The sequence below is a fragment of the Ovis canadensis genome, chromosome 2, assembly GCF_042477335.2.
Source record: "Ovis canadensis isolate MfBH-ARS-UI-01 breed Bighorn chromosome 2, ARS-UI_OviCan_v2, whole genome shotgun sequence".
Taxonomy (NCBI): domain Eukaryota; kingdom Metazoa; phylum Chordata; class Mammalia; order Artiodactyla; family Bovidae; genus Ovis; species Ovis canadensis.
In genome coordinates, this window is record NC_091246.1 from 155,885,475 (window position 1) to 155,912,042 (window position 26,568).

The 26,568-nt window shown below is 47.5% G+C and overlaps 1 protein-coding gene across 7 annotated transcripts in view; it reads right to left on the bottom strand.

The window, feature by feature from the left end:
* TANC1 (tetratricopeptide repeat, ankyrin repeat and coiled-coil containing 1) overlaps window positions 1-26,568 on the bottom strand; it is a 244,374-nt gene that overhangs the window by 21,011 nt on the left and 196,795 nt on the right. For all 7 annotated transcript variants that reach the window (XM_069577403.1, XM_069577399.1, XM_069577397.1 and 4 more), the window contains 6 exons: window positions 24,591-25,198; window positions 20,626-20,734; window positions 19,233-19,355; window positions 10,007-10,243; window positions 8,187-8,372; window positions 5,655-5,733 (listed from right to left, as the gene is read on the bottom strand). In XM_069577403.1, coding sequence (XP_069433504.1) covers window positions 5,655-5,733; window positions 8,187-8,372; window positions 10,007-10,243; window positions 19,233-19,355; window positions 20,626-20,734; window positions 24,591-25,198 — 1,342 coding nt within the window. The remainder of the gene's footprint in view (window positions 1-5,654; window positions 5,734-8,186; window positions 8,373-10,006; window positions 10,244-19,232; window positions 19,356-20,625; window positions 20,735-24,590; window positions 25,199-26,568) is intronic.

The window sequence follows — 26,568 nt, forward strand, 5'->3', positions numbered from 1 at the left end:
TTACCCACCACCTGCCTCTCCCTTCCTAGGGCCTGGGTTGCCCCCTCCATCCGGAATGCTGGATCACCCCCCTTCTAGGTTATCCCCTCCTTCACACTCTCTAAGGTTCTGGGTTACCCCCTCTTTCATGCTTTTATGCTTAGGACAGCCAAAACTTCTACCTTGTTCAGAGTGGACAGAAATCTGGATTTCCACCCATCTTACTGTTCTTTTCTAAAGCAAACCCTAGCAGAGGAAGGAATGCCTGAGGACTTCCCCGCAGTATGGATGAGACCTCCCCGGGACCTCCAAAAACTGTACAACAGAAGTAACTTGCTTGTCTCTACAAAGCAAATTCCTTCACGTAAATTCTCCACATGTCCTAACAAGAAGACAGCAGTTCTTTTCTTTCTAGTCTCTCACCTGAATTCTGCCTTGAGATGTACCAAACCGGTGTGAAAGCCAACCTCAATCCAGAAGTCTCAAATTTCCTTTAAATTCTTAACAAATAAGAGCCCTACTCTCTCCAAAAATAACCTAAGGTAAAATCTGAAAGAAGAGAGGGTTCTTTTACATCAACCACAAGGCATCCTGTTGCCTGATGTGCACGTACAGAGTTCTGGGGTGGCTTTGGGTGTGATGAGCTCAGCCGTCCATGGTCCCTGCAGTGAGAGCTGAAGGACACCTCACTCCCCGCATCCCCACAGAAGGACAGGCAGAGTCCCAGAGTGGAAACTGAAGCAGTTGAATAGAGACAAGAGAGAAGAGAGAAACTTTTAAAACAGCAAAGAGAAATATAACTCATATTCTGGCTTCCTGGTCCTATAAGGAAACAGGTGTGAAGATCCTTGCCCCAAACTGGTCTGGAAACGTCCCACACCCAGCTGAGGGGCTGGGCTGAGACTCAAGTCCCATCTAGAATTCCACGCAGAATTAGAGAAGAGTGACCCATGACTGGCATACATGCTGGACTAGACTTCCTCCACAAACGATGATGATGAAGGTTATACAGCTAAAAACCCCATTTGATTTACTGGGGAGAAAATTCAACCCATCTTAGAAATTGAGGAAAATACAGTGTTCTTAACAGCTTTAGCAATAAAAACAATATTTACAATGATTAAATTTCTTTGGAAAGGATTTACCAACTAAAGAAGCATGAACCTCATAAAAGAATACTTGACATGAAACATTTCGGTGAGACATCTAACTACCTCTGACAGGGCGTCTCAGTTCAGAACTTAGGGAAGGGCAGTCCTTGGGAGCGGTTGGCTAGCGGGCGGGATGGCGTCCTGCCCATGTGTGAAGCCAGGGCTCCAAGCCTGCTGCAGCCAACTAGGAGCAGTGAGGAGGATTTCCAAGGGACCACAGGGTGCAGCACATCGGGGACTGGCAGTCGGGCTGGCAGTGCGGGGAGGGAGATGTTATGTACACAAAGATGGGGCTGGAACTGGCCATCTTGGCCTGTCAGTCATGTCCATGCCGTGGGTAGCTGCTAATAGCTAGGTGTTTCCAAAGATGCGGTACAGCACCCAGCCGCATAGATGACTAGGTCGAGGGCATCTAAGCTAGCCTGGAGCCCAGCAGCACATGACCTGCACTATGACAGACAAGAAGACCCAATGAACAAGGTCCCAGTGAGCAACGGGGACCGTCCAACAACACAGTTTCTCCCAAATTATTCTGCAAGGCAAGTGTTACCTACCCTAAAAATTAACATAACTTTGTTTTCTTTAAACCCACCTGTCCACTCAGTCAACAGCTATGTACCAAGCACCAGACAAGACCAGTGGCTAGTGGCTACCAGGCTGGACGTACAGATAGCAAGCATTTCCATCATCACAGAAAGTTCTACAGGACAACATGAGACGAGACGCAGTGATTACAGAAAGAAGAGCACAGGAGACTTGGAGAGTTCTGCCCTCCAGAAACCCATAATGTTAGCACAATAAGCTTTCATCAGATAAGCAACATCAACAATCAAATTTATAAGCAGTAAGTACTAAGCAGGGAACTGCAACGTGACCCCAAGGAGTCAGGGCTGGGAACGCTTTGATTACACAACAGGCATATTCACTGAAATAGAAGCGTTTCTATTCCTCTAAAGAGCAAGAGGTTCTGACTAGAGACAGACAGCAGGCTCATAGACTTGAGAGAGGCCTGGAGTTTGGAAGCACAGTTCCTCTGACAATTCACAGCAGCATGAGGTCACCAGTTAAGCATTTCTGATCATTTTATCCGGCTGATTCCCATCGAACACTGACAAGGAGACAGTAACTCAGTTAGGTCAAGACTTCGTGGGAGCCAGCACTTGTTTGTCATGACTGTGGAATGCCTGAAGCAGATAGCTTGAGCATCTGATGGGTCAGGCTTCCCAGAAACTACAGGATCAAGGCTGTCTGAACAAGGCTGTTTGTGTGAATGTCACGGGCAGGGGGCCTTGGCAGGCACACAGGCAGAGCTGCTGGGTGGAGACGTACCCCAAGCCCACTCCTTAGGAGCTCCAAGGTTTTTCCTCACTCTTCTTCCACTGGAGTGAGTGTCACACTCTTTATTTGCGTGAGAACAAGGGAAAGTGCTGAAGAGCCACAGGACTGATTTTGAAGGGCTGGATCTAATAACCGAACAAACCAAACAGACATAAAAAGCAAATGGCTCCAGAGGCTGGTGGAAAGAGAACCTTACATAAACTAGGCTCTTTGCTCTCCAAAACCAGGAGAGATACAGGTAGCTGAGCTCCAAACAGAGCGGCATAGCGCTGCATGGACACCATCAAAGCTGGGCAGGTAAGGCAAGAACAGACCATGGAGACCCTGCAGGACCCCATCAGCTGGTATTTTAAATCCAAGTTGTTCACAGCTAATCTACACTGCATAGACTTGAATGAACTCTTGGGATCCTACCCTCAAGCTGCAGCCGGAGACAGACACATTCCATTCTAGAGTGTTTTAGGCACAAAGCACCATTGACTACACCCAGGAATGAGGATCAAACCAGGAAGGAGAGCAACTGCTTTCACTCTGAGAGTCTTCAGCAATTAGAAACAGCACGCAGATGAGAACAAGGACTACAAGCTGCCCCACTGACTCAGGCTGTCACCGCTGGGGCCGTCTCTTCCGGAAGGCATTTGTGGTCAGGTAACATGGACCCTGTGTGGCTGAATCCCAAACACAGACCTCACAATCTGGGCAATGCAGTCCACTTCTATGCAAAGCCCCATATATGCAGATGCTCCCTCATCTAAAACTTCCTCTGCAAGATTTCAGTGTTCCTCTGACAACCACTGACAACCTGATTTCCTCGGGAAATCAGGACGGTCTGTAGTGGCAGACATGGGTGGACATTTCTGAAAGAACACAGGAGAAAAATATCAGACAGAAAAACGCAGAGCAGGCAAGACTGGTTTTACTGACATGCAGCCACAGAGTACAGCTGGGGCTTCTAAGCCTGAAAATAGTGCTTAGCTTTCTCTTGGTTTAAACTTTTTCTAAAGTCTCTCACACTCGCGGCCGAGGAAATTCAGGTTTTCTGCCTGCAGAGGAAAGCTATGACCTGCTTCTCAGGCTGCAGAGTAGTCTGAAGGTTATACACAAGGCTTTGCAAGGGAGAAGCTGAACCATTATTCATCCTTACACTGAGGTTGATGGGAGCCTGTAGTTTCTCTTCCATGCTTCTTTAGCCTACAACCTAGCAGATTCTCAAGGGGGAAGGAAGGAAGGTGCTTATTGAAACTCAGGACTGGTCATCTCAAGAAAAAAACAGACCACACAAACAGAGCTCTCAAATGAAAGCCTCCTCTGCTTCTCTAGATTTTTTACCCCATCAGAGATTCTTATTGAGCTAAGTGAGGGATGTTACAGGTACTGGCACTGACCCCCATCGTCATCACGGCTCCTCTCACTAGTGTCCCTGTGAGGCCGGCACTTAGACAGCTGCTTACAGTGATTCTCTATCTGTCCCGAGGCCACAGAGCCCCTGAAATCACCTGGGTGGACTTTTAGGAAAGGCGTGTCCTATCCTTCCCAGGTGGCGCAGTGGTGAAGGATCTGCCTGCCAGTGCAGGAGACGCAAGAGACTCGGGTTTGATCCCCGGATCAGGAAGATCCCCTGGAGAAGGGCATGGCAACCCACTCCAGTATTCTTGCCTGGAGAATCCCTTGGACAGAGGAGCCTGGCAGCCTACAGTCCATGGGGTGGCAAAGAGTCAGACATAATTACTGGACTGAGGCTGAGCACACACAGCGTGTGTCAAGTCACACACACCTAATGAATCAATTTCTAGGCCCAACTGCCCCAGGGGTTCTGACCATCGGGAACACCTGGCCAAGACTGTCACATCTCATTCAGTCTTCACCAGATCCTAGAAAGCAGGATTATTTACCTCATTTGACAAAGAGGCAAAGACCCTGCCTCCAGGCCCCAGAGGACAGGGATCTGGTCTTCCAGAGAAGCACAAAGAAAGCCATGCGCTGGCCTGTGGGCTACCTTGAGGCCCACAGCCCAAGAGGAAGTGGGGGAAACTTCACCAAGCATGGAGTAGCCCATACCATTGAAGTGACTGAGGAAAAGACTCCGTAAGGGGTTCAGGCCAATATTTGTATCTGCACACACAGACCCCAAGCATAACCTAAACCCTCCTGTGAGTCCTGCACTCTCCCTGAACCTAGCGGACATGCCACCACTCTCGCCCTTTAACACCAACCCTGCCGCCAGCCCACCACCCACAGCAACACAGCTAGCACTGTAAGGCCCATGCACACGCCCAGCAGCACCTACAGGGGAGTTGGGTGGGCTGGGTTGACAGGGGAGGAGGGGCAGTGGGGAGGGCACTAGGGGGCTGAGCACCTGTGCTACCCATCAAGAAACTCTGAGGCTTTTCCTAAGTATGAGTTACCTGAGGGACTCTACACACCACCGTTTGGTTTGTTAGGAAATAACTGAGAAGCAGTTGGAAATAAATCTGTACAGGAGACACTGAAGTCATACACAGGACACAGCCAGGAAATGCATGTTAAACACCTTTGGTTACATTTGGTAACCGGCAACTGATAAAGTCTCACACTTCTAAGAACCAATTCAGTCAAATGGAAAATTTCAAAGCAGTGTTATCTATATTAATATTAACCTGACAAGTGGCCAACTCAGATTTTCCTGAAGATTTACTCACCTACACTACAGTTCAACACACACCCCCGACACCCAAGGAAATGGACTCTGTAGCTGGCATTCAGTCTGCGAGGCAGGCTCCATGAGGACTGAGTCCCACTCTGGAGAAGGCAGGCCAGACCTTCCTCGCTGAGCACCTTGGGCTCACCTGAACACGGGGCTGGAAGTTCTGCCGGGCCCACGGTGCAGCCACAGGACGACCAAGTTGCTTAGGACATGAAACACTCAGCAAGGTGGAAGGCACCGCCTTATTTGGGTATTTCTAGCTGACATTCATCAGCGGCACAGGAACTGCTGGTCTAATTCAAAATGATTCAAACTGTACTTGCTTTCTAGAAAAGTTTTACTCATCATTTGGGAAGTTTCAAAAGCTCTTAACTTCAAATGCTTTGTGATAACAATAGGCCCAGATGCATCCCATGTCATTCTTAAGACAACTAGGCCAAAATGGCGGCTAGGACGTCAAGGAGCTACTTGGCCCCAACTACTAGCAGGGGAACCATAATTACCTGTTTCTCCCCACAGCGTGTCGGTGCCATTGACGTCTATTTCATGTTCCTTTTCCAGTTCCAGCAAGCACTGGAGCACCTGTCAGAAGTGGCAAGGTGATTTAATGAGTTTTCAAAGCCATATGTGCTTATTATATCCTGTGTATCAAAGGAGAGAACGTGTTGTTTTTTAACCATGATTATCTCATGCTGCACAAGGAGAGAAAATATAATGAAAATGGTTTTCCAGCTTAGTTCGTATGCTATTCACATTTTCACTTTGAGAAGAAGAAGAAGAAAAAAAAAAGTAAATTTCAGCAACGCTGTTCAGGATTACTAGGTACTCAGAATTCTAATGAATTCCAACATGACCCAAATATGCCAGCCTCATCAACAAAGGACAGGGGAGATCATACAGAGTGCAGCTTCTGCATAAATCGCCAGAAGACGGTGAATCCCTTTATTCACAAGGAAGGAAAACAAGGTGATGTATATACCTTTCAATAAAATAATGCTGCTTCAAATGCTTTTTCCACTCACATCATTCTTTTCCCTCTGTCAAACAGCAGGGTGCGTTACAGGGGTGAGGGCAAGGAGCCAGAAGTATCTGAGCCCTTAACCAGAGTCAGATCCACCCTGCTCACCACCATCCACCCTGCTCACCGGCATCCACCCTGCTCACCGGCAGCCACAGGAGAGCAGGACACCAGCCATCTTCCAGCTTCCCAATCCACTCACAACAAGGGCCCCACATCCTAATCAGAAAACCCGTGAATGTTACCTTACGTGGGAAGAGGGGATTTGCAGATGTGACTGCGAATCTTGAAATGGGATGATTATCCTGAATTATCACGGTGTATATTGTATAGATACTTGATACGATCACAGCTGTTTATAAGAGGGACAGGGGGAACCAGGGTCAAGGGAAGGATGAGGTGAGATGACAAGAAACACACCCTGAAGACAGAGGCAGGGCCACAAGCTAAGGAGTAAGGTGGCTTCTAGAAGCTAGGGGAAAAAAAAAAAAAAAGAGAGAAACACTCTTCTCTGAAGCCTCCAAAAGAAACACTGGCTTCCTGACCCAACTTAATTTCAGGCTTCTGACCTCCAGAACAGGCTGCTTCAAGCCACTGAAGTCTGTGGTCACTTATGGCAACAGCAGGCGGCAACCAACACGCCCCTCAAGTCTTGAGGTGAAGGAGCCCTGTCCTTCGCCATGAAGCAGTGGCTGGCTATGCGGCTGCTTACCCACGGCTCCTCACAGCCACTTTCACAAGAGCCTGAGACCAACGTGGCTACACTGTCCTTCCTAAGATGATTTTTCACCTTCTGGACCCATGCAGATTTAGGGAACAGTTTAAGAAGGAAAAGCATCCACATTCAAATATATCGATTTAACATGTTCTCTCTCTCTCTCTATGTAAACAGGTCTTTAAAAATATTTATTTGTATTTTTAATCTAAAAAATAATAAACCCACTATATGGTAATGTTTAATACATTTTTATGAAATGTGCGCTGTTTTCGTTTTTTATGAAAAAGAGTGTTTTTCTCCAAAACTAAACATAGTTAACTTGACTAGCATTGTTTTACATTTCTATAAATTTCTTTTATGTCTGTCCTAAGAGAAGATAGCTTCTTTTTCTTATATGCTTCTGTATTCAACTTGCTGCAATATATTGTCTTGGTTGAAGTAGTATATATGTGCATTTTTGACATTTTAAATCCCAACAATAAGCCGGCTAGCTGCGTATATATGTGTATCTGCTCCAGTGTTTTAAATGGTAAAAACCAGCCAGCCAGCTTGGTACCCAAATTTACTTTGGTACATTTACATTTTACATTTGGTACATTTTACATTTGGCACATTTACTTTGGTACAAAGTCATTGTGGGGAAGAATCTTAGAAACACTGGCAATTCTAACTGCCTGAAGACAATACAGAGTGAGAAATACACAGAAGAAAAAGGGTAAAATATTAACTTCACAGACACATGGGTCAGGAGATGACAACAAATCTTCAAATCGAGGAACACTGACACCTGCCAGAAATAAGTGCTTGATGTAACTATTGCATGAAGTCCTCCTTCAGTGTAGGAACCGTAAATGACAAGCATTCTTACATGCTACCAGAGCGGGTTCTATTTTAAACAACTCTATTTTTAAAAATCCTTCGAATACTCAAGAAGAAGTTGAGAATTAGGATTCTATGTGATTATTGTTCAAAGACCACAAGGACAAAAGGATGAATCGAAGCGGGAAGAGGAGAGGAGAGCAGGACTAGAAGGTAAAAACAGAACAAGGAAGGAAGACAGGAAGAAGCCAGGCGGGGCAGAGAGAGCACCCTGGAGGGGCTCCTTCCACTCCCGGGAAGGCTGCGGTAACAACAACATCTTTACACGTGGTGAGACCAACTGCTCTTTTTGGAAACCCTCATTTCCTTTCATTCCTTCAGTGCATCACAAGCGGGCAACTTGGAAGAAGGTGAGTGCGAAGTGCCCAGCCCACCGGGCTCCCGTTCTCCCAGAAGTGCCCTGGGAAAGGGCCCACTCACCGAGCTGTGGCCCATGCTGGCGGCTGCCGTCAGCGCCTGCTGCAAGGCTTGGCTCTTCCTCAGCGCGCCGGGCTGGGGCAGGCCCAGCGACCACTCGCAGGTCAGCAGGTAGCGGAGAACGTCGCCGTGGCCCCTCAGTGCACTGTGGACCAGCGCGCACTGGCCTTTCTTATCCAGGTGGTCCACCTGGGTGGGGAGGCGGGGCAGGAGCAGGGGAAGGTCACAGCTGAGCATCACTTTGTCACAGTGACCCACATGTGCTGTGAACAAACCCCATCCCACCGCAGATGTATGGGGCTCGTGTCCCAGTGTGTCTCTCTGGAGAGTCTGCGTCTGAATTACTGCAACTGATGCACTGTTCCAGGCCTCGAGTTCCCTCTGTAGAATTAGTGATCACAAGGCATCCTCTTCATGCCCTTTGTCTCTCTAAGAAGTGAACTGGAGCTTCCAGTTCTCTGGGGAGCAGGTATGAGAGCAGACAAAACCTGTTCTTCCCAACCCTGGCCACTTGGGTGGAATATCCTTAATCTTCTGTGGCAAGCTATGATTTGGGGGGGGCAGAACAGTTCTTTAGTCACTGAAACAGGAAAGCCAGCAAAAGGGAGGGATCTGGAACACCCAGCTCTGAACAAGGAAGGGCATTTTACTGGGGAAGGCAGGTGACCCAGGTCATGCCAGCATGCCAAATGTGGCCACAAAGCCAGGAAGGCTGCTCAGCCACAAAGGGGCAGTAACCAAGGGCTGCGTACCCGTTATGGCCCAAGAGGCAGCAGATAATACTTCATTCCTTGTCTAAGCCTGGGAATCTTAGGCTGGGAGAGGACTTAGGGTCCAGCCTCACTTGCAAATTCTGAAGATGCTCTGGACCTCAACCCAGAGGCTCTGCCTACATAAGCCACCTATATGATTCCATCCCCTCCTACAGAGCTCTCAGTTAGCCTCCAAATAAAGCCAAGCCATGGTCTGGAGGTGGAAACGGAGGGCAGTGTGAGCAGTAATGAATCCACTGGAAAGATTTAACAGAAGCATTTCCCTTCCTCCATGAACTAGGGATGACCCATCCCAAATGCTCTACTTTCAAGAGAAAAAAGCAAAAAGACTCCCATAGTTACTATAAGTCTAACATCTTTTGTTGAACTTCAAAAAGCCTAACTATGAAGAAGAAAAACAAATATCAGCAATTTATTTCTACTGCTGTTCAGAAGTACATTCTCCCTTCCCCAACAAAGTGCTTAAAATAAACAGAGTTTACTGTAAACTTGGCACTGTTCTCATTCAACCTATTAACACTGACAGTCCTTGAGCAACTTGTTAATAATATAGTTACTTTGCATTGTTTTAGGCACATGACTTCCAAGACCCACAGAACTCATTTTATTTTTTTTTTTTTAAAGAAGACATAACATGAAATAAAAAGAAAGGAGAAAAAAAAACACATTTAAATTTTCAACTCATCCAGTGCAGAGTTAAATTCTGTGACAAGTTCCAAGGCAACACTTGCAGGCTTTTTAAAGGATGGCCTTACTTGGGCCTCTAATGACCAGGAAGGAGCCTCGCCTCAGGCAGGATTTAAGAGCTTTGAACAAAACACACGGCCCCCTCTCCCTCTTGCAGACAATATACTTCTATCACACATACCCACATCAGGCCACATCACACACTGTCTGTAGCTCCACCCTTTCTGTTTCTGTTCATTGCAACTTGACAAAGTAGAGGCAGAAGGGAGCCTGGCCCAGCCAGTGAGAATTCTACCAGCAATGGAAGACACTTCCCACCTCTGTGGCCCCCTTCAGCCCTCTGCGGGGAAGCCTGTCACTTACCCTCGCCCCCTTCTTGGCCAGCAGACACACCAGCTTCATGTGGCCTGCAGCGGCCGCGTAGCAGAGGGCAGTCATGCCGTTCTCTGACATGCCATCCAAGCAGGCGCCGAATTCCAGAAGCAGAGTGACCACTTCCTCGTGGCCAAGGTGAGACTGGACGCACAGGATCGGGGCGTTATTTAACACTTCGGTCCTGTAGTTCACGTTGGCCCCTCCTAAAATCAGGAGACGGCTCACCTGTTGGAGAATGTCCCCCAACAAGATTAATTTCTCACGAAGTTGGCGATCATAACAATGTTTGTGGAGAAGGGTGGTATCCTTAGTCCAGTGGTTCTCAAACGTGAGTGTGCACCGGTGTGACCTACACATGCACTGAAGATGCGCATTCTCGCTGGTGAGAATGCAAAATGGCACAGCTGCCTCGGGAACCAGTATGGAGGTTTCTCAGCACCCAGCAGTCCCACTCTGGGTTCACGTCCAGAGGAAATGAGATCAGAATCTCGGTGAGACACCCGCACTGCTGTGTTATGGAAGCACTGTTCACAATAGCTAAGAGCTGCAGGCAAACTAAAAGGTCAAAGGATGACTGGACGAACAGAAGCGGTATGTACATATGCTGGCATATCACTCAGCTTTCAGAAGGAAGGAAATCCTGCCCCACGTAACAACACGATGGACCCTGAGAACACTGCTCACTCAATCACGTCTGACTCTTTGTGACTCCACGGACTACAGCCCACCAGGCTCCTCTGTCCATGGAATTTTCCAGGCGAGAATATTGGAGTGGGTTGCCATCTCCTGCCCCAGGGGCTCTTCCAGACCCAGAGCTCAAACCTGCATCTCCTGCACTGGCAGGCGGATTCTTTACCACTGAGCCATGAGCGAAGCCAACCAAAAAGAGACAAATGCTGTATGACTTCACTAGTATAAGGGACACAGAGCAGTCAAATTCACAAAGACAGAAAGTAGAATGGTGGCTTCCAGGGCCTGGGAGAAGGCGGGGGAGACAAGACCTGTTTAATAGGTGGGGAGATTTAGTTTTATTGTGGAGTTGTATTACTGCACAATAATATGAATATATTTACCACTACTGATTTCTACCTTTAAAAGTAGTTAAGATGATATATTTTATGATGTGTTTGTTTATTACAATTGAAAAACAAAAATTTAGAAAGGTCTGGACTCAGACCTCTGGATTCAGTAGGTCTGGCGGGGGTGGGAGTGAGGTCTAAGAATGTGCCTGTTTACTGAATTCCCCCCAGGTGATACAGATGCTGTTGATCTGGGGATCACATTTTGAAAACCACTGTCTGATCCAAATAAAAAGAGAAAATTCATTTTGGGGAACAAGGAAATAATCATCATGGGATTAAATAATTAACAGTGAGATAATAAAGCCAAAATTAAGAGCATACAGTTTTTTCTTTACAAGGAATTGTACCTGCAAGAAAGAGCAGAACATGTAAAAATGCTCATATGCTTGGGACGGTCAGCAGCACAAAACTCCTAGAAAAGCATCTGCTTGTCTGACTAATTGCTACATATCCACCACCCACTGAACGCCTTGGATCCAGATATAAAAGGAAATTCGTTATCTATAGGTTTTAAAATAAAATCATTGAATACTTTATGTGAATTATAGCTATACTAATATTTTCTTCAAATCTCCAGATCATTGGAAAAATGACATTCCATTAACACCTATTAAGATGCCCACTGCGTTTCTTCAAACAGTCCCCTTCAATGGTCCCGATCGCATCAATCACCCCCTGACAGACTCTGGCCGCCTCCGGCTGCCCATTAGGTATGAAAACCACAGAGACTGCGTCTTATCTAACCAGAGACACATGGGATCATTAGAGGATAGAGAAAGATGACAAGGAATATAAAATCTGAGGCATTTCGATGATACGGTGCCCACAAGAGTAGCTAACAGAATATTTACAAAGTGATAAATTATTATTCTGGTGGTGATACCACACCTCAGAATAGTGATACCATACAGACTGGTTAGAACCCAGAGAGTAAAACCTGCAGACTCACTGGCTGCCGCTGAGGCTTGAGCCCTGGGTGACCCAGCCCTTCAGCTGCTTCTCTGACCTCCTCTAGCAGCACTCTTCCCCTCACTTACCCGCCACCCCACCGCCCCGCAAAGGTGACCGCAGCGGGTCTAATGCTTGTCCCGTAACAGGGGCAGGCAGGTCCCCACCTCCGGGTCCTCCCCTCTCTTCCGTACAGTTCCCTCTGCCAGGAATAAATTCCCTCTCCATAGATACACATGACAAAGGATCACTTCCACTGAGTGCCTGCTTCAACGCCAGGACCCCCGGGAGCAGTCCCCCCAGTCTACAGAGAATGCTCCCCGCCCTCCCCTATGCACACACCCGCACGTCATCCACACACACCAGCCCTGAACACCATCATCTACTCGGCACGCTCCATTTCCCATTTGGCCTATGGCACAAGACACTGGTTCTAAGACACAGAAGTTCACAGATAAGAGCAGTGAACAAAGCCCCTCTATGGGCGAGGATGGCCCACAAGTCAGTTCCTTACCACTATTAGGACCAATGCTTATAATTAAGGAAGGACCTCTCAAAGTGGGGGGAGGGGAGATAAAGTAGGAATCTGGGGATAGCAGATATACATTGCTGTACATAAAAGAGAGCAACAACAGGACCTTTACCGCGCAGCACAGGGAACTATACTCGATACTTTGTAACAACCTGTAAGGGAGAAGAATCTAAAGGAGAGAGAGAGAGAGAGAGAGAGAGAGAGAGAGAGAGAGAGTGAGTGAGTGTGTGTGTGTGTAGACCGAACCAGTTTGCTGTGCATCTGAAACTAACAAAACTCTGTGTGTGTGTGTGTGTGTGTGTGTGTAGACTGAACCACTTTGCTGTGCATCTGAAACTAACACAACTGTGTAAATCAACAATACTTCCCCCCAAAAAAGCAAGCACACTTGTGCCCAAGCAACTAGACCCACCTCATCATTCACAGAGTCACAAGGGAACCATCCTCCAACCTCACCAGGTCAACACCAACCCAGCCCCCAGCTGCCAACCAGCACATGTGGACAGAAGGGCAGAAAATACAGAGAGGAGAAATCAGGAGAGGTGTCCCTGTCCCCACAGTGACACGGGATACAACCTCGGGCAAACCCATCCCCACTGAGCTTGCTCTAGAGCCCTGAATCGGTTTGCTCCTAAAAACAGCACCAGACTCAAGCAGGACTTTAAAGCATTTTAAAAGGGTAAGTGCCCAACAAAAGTCAGGGTTTTTGAGAAAATGACTTCCCTCTGAGTAACTGCCAACAGTGTGGCAGGAATACGACAATGCTGCTGGCACAGTAGGGGTTTTATTGAGGCCCAAGAAATGAGTTCTCAGGCAAGAGCAATACAGAGCAGAACTCGAACAGCTTTTCAAAATTTTCAAAACGCACACATCAGGGACTTCCCTGCTGGCCTAACGGTTAAGAATCCATCTTCCAATGCAGGGGACTGAGTTCGATCTCTGGTCGAAGAACTAAGATCCTGCAAGCCCGGGGGGAACTAAGCCCAGCTGCCACTACTGAGCCCGTGCATCCCAACTAGAGAGAAGCCTGCATGCCACAACGAAGAGCCGCACGTCGCCGCAACCGAGATCCGAGGCAGCCAAAACAGACAGACGAGTAAATATTAGAAAAGATTAAAGCAGGGGCATCATTTACCAACATCACAGAAGTAAAAAAGACTTAAAACACACACACACATAACATCACCACTGGGCACACTGGACTCTGGACACCAAAGGACAGGCAGAAACTGCTTGTAAATTCACAGGGTGACTTTGATCGCCAGTTACCCTCTCTCTCCCCTCTCCCATCAATCCCATCCCCTCTTGAGATTCATGAGCCTAAAAGAAAAAAGATGATGAATTAAACAGTCTGAGTTCTCAATCAGCCTCTTAACTAACTTGCTGTGTGATTTTCAGAAAATTACTCAACTTCTCTGTGATTCAGGTGCTCTCTAACGAAATGACAGTACACCACCCCATTCTACTGGACAGAAGCTCTCTTGTAAGAACATTGGAAGGTGTTGCTTCAGTAATGTCTTACATAATACTATATGAGAAAAGTCTTCTGGAAGGTCTGTGCACAGAGGCAGAACTTTCCTAAAGGCATTTGTCATCAATTCTCTATTTGCTTCTTGGGAAAAACATTTCCTTTGTTGATGCGATGCTGTGGGTATTTTTACCACTTATCCCCCTAAGCAATCTGTGATCTTCTCCAAACCCATGCTTCTTAACCCTGCTGCTCCTTGAAACCACCAGGGAGCTTGCAAGTTTCCAAAGCACCAGCCCCACCCTTGGAGATTCTGACTAGGCTGGGGCCCGGGGCTCCCAGGTGGTTGCAGCTGGCAGCCACGGCTGTAAACGCACCAGGTGAGGAGCGCACCTGTGGAGGGAGCGTGGGCTTGTTCTGTGCCAGGCACTCTTCCCACTGTGGGATCTGGGCACCTATCACTACCCTCACCCGAAAGGTGGAAATAAAAACAGTTTCGCTTCCTTGGGTTGTTGTGAAGATTAAAAATGAACCCGCCACACACACAAAGCACTTAGCCCAGCCCTGAGCATCCTGTAAGTGCTGAATAAATATTACTTGTTATTGTTATAATCACCTTTGGGGGGGAAAAAAAGTGAAAGTGTTTGTCTCTTAGTCGTGTCCAACTCTGAGACCCTGTGGACTGTAGCCCGCCAGGTTCCTCTGCTCCTGGGAATCTCCAGGCAAGAATACTGGAGTGGGTTGCCATTTCCTGCTCCAGGGGATGTTCCCAACCCAGGGATTGAAACCAGGTATTCTGTATTGTAGGCAGATTCTTTACCATCTGAGCAACCAGGGAAGATGAACAGGTCTTTAAAACAGACAAGGGCCCCAGTCTCTGACCCTCAGAAGGCACAGGAGGACGCTCCGCTCCAGAAACCAGCTGACCCAGGGGGCCTGCCCCCTGCCCCCACCATGCCAGGGCTGCTTATCTGCACAGGCGGCAAGGAGACCTCACTCTTACCTGAGGGCAGGTGTGGGCCCATCGCAGCCTGTGGGCAGCTCCCCTTCACCACCGCCAACAGGCACATTCACAAGCTCTCAAGTGCTGTCCGGAGAATCTCAGTGCCCAGAAAGAAGGTGAAAAGCAACTAAAAATAACTCATTTGACCATGTAATAAATGCCAAGTCTTCTCCCAAGAGCTTCAACATCTCAGTGAGGTGTCCCCTCACTCTACGATGCAGGTTCTTTAGCGACCTTCACTTCACAGGTGAGCAAACTGAGGCTCAGAGCAGGTAAGGCAGAGATGAGCCCTGGGCACAACACTAACTACTATCGTACCACAGTCCAGCTGCTGAAGCAGCAGCTCTGGCTGAGATTACTCGGCATTCAGGGAAGGGGAAAAACGGCTCTTTCTGCCTATTTTTTCCCAACTACATGGAAATCTTCTGGTCAGTACTACCATGAAGCTCTCTCTTCAACAACTGGGAACAGCAATATTACCTATACACATCTCTGGATTGGATGAATGCAAGAAAACAAAAAGGGGGGTAGGGTGGCAGGTAAAATGATGTGATCACGAAGAACAGAAGAGGTACTGTCCAGCATGCAGTAAAGCGGAAGGCTCAGTTTTCTCACTGGAGGTTTTCATCAGTATAACTGGTGTAAATGCGTGTTTCCTAATAATTATGAAGAATACAACTGTATCCTGTCAGCCAGGGAAGTTAGGCCAAGGTCCACACCTAACTCCTGTCTCCTCCCCTCCCTGCCTCCAGCTGTGAGAAGAATCACAATCTTAATTCCCTTGAGCCCACAGCCTTAGGAAGCCTGTGGCTGGCAGCCAGTCCAATGGGACTACGTGAGCAAAACAACCAACTGGTCTAAAGCCTGGGGGCCCTGGTGGCAAGGACCCCAGAGGGCCAGCCAGAGCTCAGGCCTGGCCTGGCTATGGTAGATCACATTGTTAGAAATCACGGGCATGCCACCAAAATTAAAATTCAACTACCAAGTAATTACTGCGGAGCAAGTAGCTTTAATTTACCAAAGTGGCAAACTGCAATTATTGCTCAAAATGACATCCTTTCCTGTATGACAACATTTAATACTCTCCGAAAAAAAATTCCTTAATTGCATGCATAATTTTAAATTACTGTAATTTGTTCAAGATTCTGTGAAAAATCACTCCCCCCCACCTTTTTTTAAAAGACAAAAGAAACAGAAGGATAACAGAAAGTCTTAAAATTCTGTGACTAAGTAATACAATGTGGGGGGATAATGTTAGATGTAGGTGACACTGAATTCTATAAAACAAAGTAAAGATGAATAACTTTTAAAATTGCAAATATGTTAAAGAGGAAAGTTTATAATCCCAGGCGGGTCAAGCTCATTATACTATTACATGGTACCTTTTAATTTATTGTCTTAAAAACTCATATTCAACAGAGTATGACGTTTCCCAATTTACTTTTCTCCACATTAAAATAACTTTTGTGTCCATAATTCATTAAAACAGTGAAAACAGATACTTCCATTTTACTTTTTCTTTCTTTGTTCCTTACCACATTACAGAATTTTATTAATTATGGAGTAGCCAAAAGATATACTTTCAGCTGAAATAAGAGATGAAACAACTACAGTAAACTCAGTTCCAGTTTCTATAACAAGTAAAACAAAAACTCGAAATACAGTTTCTTCATCACGTGAAATATGTCCTTGGCATGTTCAGAGTAACTCTATCTAGAAAGGAAGTGCTCCTTTTGACCAGAAGCAGCAGCTTAGAGCTAGTGCTCCTAAATTACAAAAGCAGCTTCCCTGTCTTCACCCTGTGAAACTTGCACATAGCTTCAGTCAGGACACAACCCTCAAGCCCACCCGTCTGCAGAGCGCAGGCTGGACACAGGGGTTCCTGGGAGCAGTTCTCCAGGGCTGCTCTGCTTCCAGGCACCCTGTCCAGGGGTGAGCCCAGCCAAAATCCAATGAGCCCTTTGCCTCTCAAGACTGGAACCCTAACAGCACTGAGTCCACCTGCACTTCTGCATTTGCAAAAACCTTGTCTGAATCCACCAGGCGGGTGGTGGCCTTTCTCTAACCAACACCCAAGCTCTGTACTGGGCGGTAGGTCTGTGGGCGAGCCGCCCCAGGGTCAGAGCCCTGCTGGGTCCCTCCTGACACCCAGGCTCCTTACTCAGCACTGTTACACTCTCCACTTCTAAAAACCAGCAAGGGGGGATGTAATGTACCCCATGGGACCAAAATCAGCAAGGGGGGATGTAATGTACCCCACGGGACCAAAGCCAATAATAATTGTTTATTTCAAAGTTTCTAAGACAGATCTTAAGTTCCCACTCAAAGAAAAAATTTATAACCACATGTGGTGATATTTGTTAACGAGACCTTTTGTGCTATAAAAACAAGTATCACATCATTAGGTTGTTCACCTAAAATCTACATCAACTATACCTCCATTGAAAAAAGAGAGGAAAAAAATAAGGAAGTACAGCCTGCTCTCTGTATCAGTAGGTTCTGTATCTATGAATTCAACCAACCACAGACTAAATCTATTTGAAAATAAAACTTTCCATAACGTTCCAAAAAGCAAAACTTGAATTTGCTGTGTGCAACTCTTTACATAGTCTTTGTATTAGATTAGATATCAGAAGTACTCTAGGGCTTCCCTGGTGGCTCAGACGGTAAAGCCTCTGCCCGCAACGCGGGAGACCCAGGTTCAATTCCTGGGTCGGGAAGATCCCCTGGAGAAGGAAATGGCAATCCACTCCAGCACTCTTGCCTGGAAAATCCCATGGACGGAGGAGCCTGATAAGCTACAGTTCATGGGGTCGCAAAGAGTCAGACACGACTGAGCGACTTCACTCACTCACTCAGAGATGATCTAAAGTATATGGGAGGATATGCATAGGTTATATTCAAATACCTTGCCCTTATTTATGGAACTTGAGCATCCTTGGATTTAGGTGTCTGTGGAAGGACCTGGAACAAATCCAAGGGACCATTATACACCAGGAAAGCAGGAAGGGAGAAGAGGGGGCAGTGCTCTGCAAGGCCTCGATCCCCAGACACACGTCCAAGGTGGGGTGCTGAGGGTGGGGCATGCTAACAGTAGGGGAGAAGAGACACAGAGGTTCCCCCGGGGCTGGAGAGGTGTGGGGACAAGGCTCTTCCATGGCACCATCTCTGACGCATGTGGGTTTGAGGAACCAAAGTGAGGAGAAGAAAAAGATTCCTGGAAAATTCTAGGGCTTCACTTGACCACCTGGTGAGAGTGTCAGGCCATCTTTGGGCTACTAACAAGAGAATAGGTATGACTTTTCATAGAGGTGACTGAAGGGGAGAACCTGGCTGTCTGGGAAACGATGTCAGAGCTTTTGAAGGCAGCCAAAACATCAGGGCCTGGGGCTGAAAGGCCTGGAGTCTAGCAGCTACATCAAGCAGGTGAGAAATCTAAGTGTGAAGACAGTTACGATCTCATCATACTTTGCACTGGGGAAGATGGTTATAAACAGCTATAATGTTAAGTCAGTAGTTCCCACACTCCATGGGAGTTAAGCCCTCTTTGCTGCCTTAAGCAGATACTTGGCCTCTGTGTGCTTTAGATTCTTAGACTGCATTAACGGAGGAGGGAAAATCTACTCTGAAAAGCTCAGCAAAATACTGTGAAATGGTAGCCACTGATGGGGAGTGAGGAAGCCCTTGGTTCAGCAGCAGGCAGACCCTGATACACTTTCCATGGTCATAAATACATGCGTACAAAATCTTTAATAAAGTTTTCCTCTTTAAAGTGACCATCCCTTTGTCACTCATCAGGGCTTAATTTTCTATGAACCATAAAGAGATAGTCCGGATTGGAAGCTAGGATGCTTTAAAAGGCCATTTTCCCTGGAAATTCCTCTCTGACCTTTGCTTTCCTTTGTGAACTGTTTCCCTTATCTCACCTACTCTGAAACAGTCACCATGAGCTCACATAGCAGCCCCTGACCACCCACATCTTGCTGCCTCAGCAAAAGCCAGACTTGTGGAAGAGAACCGGCAACAGAGCAGTCCTGTCGGTGTGCTTCACACCAGGAAATTGCCTCTTCAGAAGCGTCCCAGCCTTCTCTGCCCACAACCCAGGGCAGGGGAGAGCAGGACCGTTGATGCAACAGTGGTCAGGCAGGGGGCTCTGGCTCCCTGGGCAGAGGGCGGCTCACCTTCACATTGGGAGTGTAGAGATTCCTGAGAGAGGCCAGGGCCGCGGACAGCCCCTCAGTGCTGTACCCGATCCACAGGGCCTGGAGGTGGCTTGAAGAGATTCCCGTCTTCTTGCTGAGGCCCTGGGAAAAAACAGCAGCAAATCAGCTTCAACATCTCCTCTCCACACGCAGCGTGGGTCTGAAGCGGGTGAACGTCCCCGCTGAACACGAGGCAAAGGCTGTGTGCACAGAAAAGGCTTGGACCTGTAAGCATTCCCATCCTAAAACCAAGGGTCAAGGAACCAGCCTGCCTTTGCTACATTAACTGTCTGCCTGGCAGAAAGGATGGCAGTTGAGAGGGAAGTTTCTCTTTATAGAGGTTCTCTAATCAATTAAAGGAAGCATAAATGTTAGAATATCACCATTTATAGTCCCTAACGAAGGAAGAGACCAGTCATGGCTGATGGCCTCCCACCAAGCACACGAGGTGTCCTGACCCCAGAAACCTCATACAGACTTACAGAGCATTTTAACTCTAACGAGCAAACCTCAAAGATATTGCAGGTTTGGTTCCAGACCACAGCAACAACGTGAGTCACGCAGTTTTTCTGGTTTCCTGGTGCACTTGAAAGCTTTCTGTTTACACTATACTGTAGTCTATTCAGTGTGCAATAGCATTGTCTAAAAAAATGTATTAACACATACCTTAATTTTAAAATATTTTATTGCTAAAAAATGCCAACCATCATCTGAGACTTCAATAAGTTGTACTAGTAACATCGAAGATTGCTGATCACAGAAAACTATAAGAGGTAACAATGAAGAAGTCTGAAATATTGCAAGAACTTTCCAAAATATGACACAGAGACATGAAGTAAGCAAATGCTATTGGAAAAAATGGTGCCAAAAGTCTAGTTCAATGCAGAAGTGGCACAAACCTTCAATTTGTAAGAAAAAATGCAATTATTTGCAAAGCACAATAAAGCAAAAGCGCAGTAGAACAAGGTTAACCTGTGTAAAGTAATTATGATATGCAGGGGGTGGTTCTAAGGGAGGAATCAAACCTGAACCTGATTAAACTGCTCAAAATAACTACCAAAGAATAAAAAATCCAGAGGAAAAAGGGAACAAGTTAAACCAGGCCGCGAGAAACAAGGACACAATCAGAAAATCCAGGTGGTAGAAAACTGCAGAGGTCACATAACTTAGCCTCTTCTACAACTATTTAACAAGGAAACAAAGGGGAATGAATGAAGCGGAAACTTTAAGAGATGTAGAGGGTGGAAAAGTGAGAACAATGGTTACTTTTAGGCAGGGGTTGTGTTTGGAATGGGGCTCACAAAGTTGTCTCCAGAACCAAAACCTCAATGTGGCACCTATGAAACCCTCCCTCCAGCGGTGTGGGGCTCACCTTGAAAATGTGTGCCTTCAGGATGTGATGGCCAAGCTCCATGGTCTGCTGGCGGTTCAGCTTGCCCTCCTGTCGCGAAAACATGAACGCCAGCAGAGCGTGCCCATTCCTAGGACGAGAAACACAAAGGCTGGTAACCAAAGACCCCAGGGCACCTCCCTGCAGGCCCTTGGGGTGAACATCACCGAACGACCCTGAACTCTCCTCGTGGTGTCTCAGTATCACCGTATGAGATGGGTGGAAAGCTGCTGCTTTACAGAGGATGCCAGCGCTGTTGACTCCTTAAGTCATTTTCTCGGGACTCCCTATCTCTGTGGAGTGACTCAGAGAGAAGCCCCAGGACAGGGCAAGTCTTTGTGGAACTACCCACTCTGTGTCCACTGGCCATCACTCTCTTGTAATTTAAGTCTTTCACAAAAACACAAACTCTATGAGACTAAGGGTCTTGTCTAAGTCACAGCTTGGTCACAATACCTAGCAAATACCCAAGACTCAGTAAGAACCCACATATGCATTTCTTGGATGGATGGACAGATGAAGGACAGATATGTGAGGAACGGACAGATGGAGCAGAACCATACTGGACCTGACCCTAGGCCTCCTGCCAGTACAATCACCACTGAGGGTAGCCCTGGCCCAAAGGACAAGACCTTACCATGGGAGGGAAAGCAAACCCAGGCTGCACGCAGAAATAGCTCATGACCAGAAAACAACTAGCATTTTAGGCTCGAAAGGAACACAGCTCCTCGTAGGGGTAAGAAAGCTAAGCTGTATCAGTGTGTTTGCCATGTCTGGGCACAGGGTGTACATTCAACTGACGCCACCAATTAATCCCCCTACTAGCCCTCTCATGAAGCAGCCACCATACCCACTTTCCCCTTCATGTCTGTAGAACTTCTTCTATCTCCCATGGACTCCATGCCTTCATCTAGGCCAGTTTGTTTGGAAAACATGCTAAGGGCTGCTTACTCCAGCAGTAGTGACTGCTGTGTGAGGTGAATCATTTTCATTTCTATTAACCTGACACCTGTGAAATTTTGTTCTGCTGAGAAAAAGCAGCTAGTTGTAGAGAAAAAGATAAACACTGTGAAAAAGAGAAGCATTCTTCTAAATGTGTTTTCTAGTCGTTGCTGATCTAGAGGATTAAAAGCATGCATCATTTAAATCACATTATTCTATCCAGATGCTTGCCTGTTTCTCAATTACACATCATGTTACAGATGAGGAAACCAAGGCAGGTGGAAACCACAAGACTTGTTTTTCGTCCTGCAGGAGGTGTGATACATAAGCCCCCATTGCCGCTGAGTCTCCCACTTGCCGTCTTGTAAGGGTCTGGAGCACATGCCCTGTGCTCCTTTGCACACACTCCCTCCCAGACCTCACGCTTCGGCTCCCCTTCTCACAGGAGAACCTCCCCTGCCCCCACGGAAACCACTTTCTGCCGTCTCCCAGTGCGCCATGCCCTCCCTGGCCCACATCAACGGGCTAGTCCCATCTGACTCTGATCAGGGTCAGTCTCCCCACAACGGGCTCAGCCACCCTCAGTCTCCCAGTCTGCCAGCTCTGTGGCGATGCGAGCTGCGACCACCACAAAACCTGCTAGGTGCTGCGGTTGGCTGGCCCTGGTAGGTGATGACCACCCACCCTTCAGTGGTTGGCCCAAAGTGTCCGGTGCGCTCAGCTAAGCGCATGGCTTCCCACCTCTCTGAGGAAACAATTCACCACGCAGTCACTGGGTACCCGAGCTCCTCCACACTGAATATACCTTTACATCCTTCCTTCCTGGTCCTAAGATCACATGCCTCCTTCCAAGTCTACCCACACTTACTGTCCATTTTCCAAAGCTTACACATATCCAGCTTTTTACCACATGCCCGATGCAGAAAGAGTAACTAAGTTAGTTTCTGAACCTGTTTGACCCTGTGAATCATGAGGTATCGTGATTCCAAATTGGTGTGCTTGGGGGAAACAGGCCTGTACAGGTAAAAATGATGGGCCCAAATAGGTGATGACCGAGTAGACTGTGACCACAGTCTATGTAATATGAGCCCCTGTGCTCGTCCTCAGCATAACCCGACTCATCCAATCATTTGTGCATTAACATCCCCCTAGAACCAGCACCTTGTTTGATACTGGGGATCTCCTGGGGAACAATGTGAGGTCCTTGCCCCGAGGAGCTCTCAGCAACTGGACTGGAGACACGTAAACGAGACAAAAATCAAGCTAGAGTAGTGGCCTGAATGGATGCTGTGGAGGCAAAGAGGAGACTCGCTGACCCCATTCCCTCGAGTTTCCAATTTCTCCCCCTTCACGGATTGTGTTTCCATGAACCTGCTGTCTCAAGGATGCTTCCAACATCCCAATCCCTTGTGTTGTTTAAAACATAAACCAAAACTCTTCCCCACCCTAAACCCCAAACCTCTCCACCCTTTTACTTTCCAGGCCAGGATGCTGGCTCTCCTCTTTCACTCCTCACAACCCAGTGGAAGGAATCTCCAGGAGATCTAGGACCCTCCTCCCGCAACGAAATGCCAGTGGCTTCCTCTGAACCCTCAGCTTCCTTCACTTCTCACCAGCACCTACTTTCTTCCCCTCCTTCCCAGAAATCCTTCTCCCTGTCCCAGAAGTCCAACACTCCCTCTCCCCCAGCTGCACTTCCTCACCATGACCCACCACTGCCTCTCCATCAACGGTGCCAGATCTTCAACTCCAACCTCTCTTCCAACTGTTAGACCCCACCTGCCTTGGAACCCCACCATCAACCCCATGAGCTCAGTGGACCTCTGACTCCTCGGACGCAGCTGCCCCACCGCAAATGAGGCACCTGAACTCTGAACCCGATTCCTCCCAACCCCAAATCCCAATCTGCTATTCCTGCAGGACACAAGTACAAAATGAGGTGGCCGGAAGTGATGGTTGCGCTCCCCTCTGGGGCCACAGATGCATCAGATCCCCGGGATGAGACACCACAAGCTTAAGAGGTGGCAGAATGGCATTGAGAAACAGTCTGCAGATTCCCACGCCCGCAAAGGAACGGAGTCGTGTACAGGCTTGAGGGAAGCCAGCTGTTCCTTGCAGCTGGTCCCACACTCTCCTGCACGTGTCCCTGAGAGAGGGGACGGGGACCTAGAGGAGAATCACAAAGAAACACCGCCCAGGCACCATCAGCTTCTCCTTCATCCAGATATACTGAGGAGTCCTACAATACTAGCAATTAAAGGAAGGAAGCTTTCACATGGAACTCTACTCCACCTGATGTGGCAGCCTGAAGGGGAGGGAGGTTTGGGGAGAATGGATACATGTATATATAAGGCTGGGTCCCTCCACTGTTCACCTGAAATGACCACAACACTATTAATCAGTTATGTGCTCAGTTGTGTTTGACTCTTTATGACCCCATAGACTGTAGCCTGCCAGATTCCTCTGTCCATGGAATTCTCCAGGTAAGAATACTGCAGTGAGTTAATTCCCTTCTCCAGGGGACCTTCCCAGCCCAGGGATTGAACCCATGTCTCCTGCATTGGCAGGCAGATTCTTTACCAATAGCACCACCTGAGAAGCTGGTTAACTGACTATACCCCAATACAAAATAAAAAGTTAAAAAAATTTAAAAAAAAAAAAAAAAAGGAAGTTTTTGTTTGAGGGCTTCCCTGGTGGTTCAGGCAGTAAAGAATCTGCCTGCAACTCAGGAGACTCAGGTTTAAGCCCTGGGTCAGGAAGATCCCCTGGAGAAGGGATTGGCAACCCACTCCAGTATTCTTGCCTGGAGAGTCCCATGGATAGAGAAGCCTGGTGGGCTACAGTCTATATGGTCACAAAGAGCTGGACAGGACTGAGCGACTTTCACTGTATCATTCATGCTGTGTTGTCTTTCTGCCAAAGAACATGAATCGTGTTTGTGATCCCTTCGCCAGCCAGGCATAAGGCTTCCTGCACAGAGCTGCTGGGTAAGTGGCCCATCATACCTGGGCTCACACAGGAAGGCTGTGTTCTCGCCATCTGCTCTCCACACGAGCCACTCCCTGAAGGATGGGTGGCAGAACATGCGGGTTTTGTCTCGCCGCTTGATGAGGAAGCAAGAGAGGGCATCCATCCTCTGCTGGAAGTCCTCCCAGCCCTGCTCCCCTTGGACGTGGCCGGCGTTGATCGCCTGGAAGATCTGCTCATCCGTCATGGGGTGGAGGGATGCCAGGGCCACGTTTAAAATGGGAAGTGCTCTCTCGAAAGCAGACTGGGTCATGAACTTCATGTTGCACTGCAGCAGGTAGAGCTCGGACAGAGACACAGGCACCACCTTGTAGCTGGCGCTCTTGATGACCAGGTGTCCCCTTTGGAAGAGGTCCAAGGTGAGCTTGAGGTACAGGTAGGAGCCGAGGCTCCGCAGAACCAGGTGGCTGCTGACTTTGCCGATGAGTGCAGCATCGGCTTTGCCATTCAGTGAGATGTTGCTGAGGATGTCCTGGCTGCTGTGGACCCTGTGCTGGACGTAGGCATGCAGGTCGCTGTGGATGTCCTTATTGTCCGGAAAGTCATCCAAGGACAGCTTGACAAATGGCAGCTCGCTGACGATTTCCTGCAAAGGAACAGGGCCCCACAGTGTCACTCCACGGAGATTTCTTTTTCATGTCAGCTGCACTTCAAACCAGATCCCCGAGTTTTCTTTCAAGGAGGATTTTCATGGATTACAGGGACTCATTGTTTTACCTTAAAATATGTAATAGGATAAATTGAAGATAAAAAGCTTACGTGAAAGAAATGCCTGACGTGAGATTAAATCAGAAAAGGCCTTCCTGAGGCCCTTATCCGAGGATGTGGAGCCAAGTGAGATGGAAGAGCCTTGAGCTGACAGTGACAACCTGGCTGCACCGGCAATGGGGCACTGAGACCCTCAGGTGACCTGATACCCACAATCTCCACACTGTGCAACTGGTGATACAAGGACAGACACCAACCACCACCGTGCCTCTAAGGCCACGGCCAGACACTGAGATCAGAGGCATTCTTCACTGTGCGTCAAGACTCCCAGCCAGGTCATAGAAACTGCCCCCAGGCTGGGCCCCGGGGACTGCTGTCATGAAGCTGTCAGACTTGCATATGGCCCACTATTTTGTTGTTGTTGTTAGTTTTTATTTGTGTGTAAACTTTTAAATTGAAGTGTGACATACAGAGGTGCACAAATCCTAACTGCATGGTGTCATTCACTTTCTCAAAGCCAAATATACCTGCGGGACCAGCAGGCAGACACAGGACATTACCAGCTCCAGACACCCCATCCCTTTGCCATCCCACAGGTGACACTTAACTGTAGAGGTGAATTTTGTCTTTTTTTGGTTTAAACTTCCCACCATCATTTCTGTAACATGTCCTCACTGAATGTGATAGCTGTAGGAGGCAGGCTGAGGACTATTCACCCCACTGCACATGCTAACTGAGCCTCTGAAAACTCAACACAGCTCGAATGCAGAACACAGGATTCCTGCTCCCGTGCTGCTGACTGCCACACTCTGCTCACTGTGTGAAAAGTGACGGAAAAGCGTATCAATCAAAGGTCTACAAAAACAAACACCAAGTGCAAATGAGGTCCAGTTCTGCTTTTAAAGAGGAAAAGAAGAACCCAAATGCTATTTTAAAATAAATATTATCCAAAAAGGGAAAAAAAAAATCCATGTCTTGTATCATTACTAAAAATGGACAGGGGTAGATGCAAGGAGTCAATGGCTGTTAAGATATAATTACAGAGTTCAAACGAGGGGACAGATGAGGAAGAGAAAAACACATACACTCTTCATTTTTCTGCAAGTGTTATCTCATGTTTAAGTTTTAGGAAAAACTGGATCTTTTTTCAGAATTGGCTTTCAAAATCTTCCTCCTTTATCTCTCCCTTCTCTCTTCATTGAAAAAAAAAAAAAATTCACTGCAAACCCATACAAATAACTGCCGGCA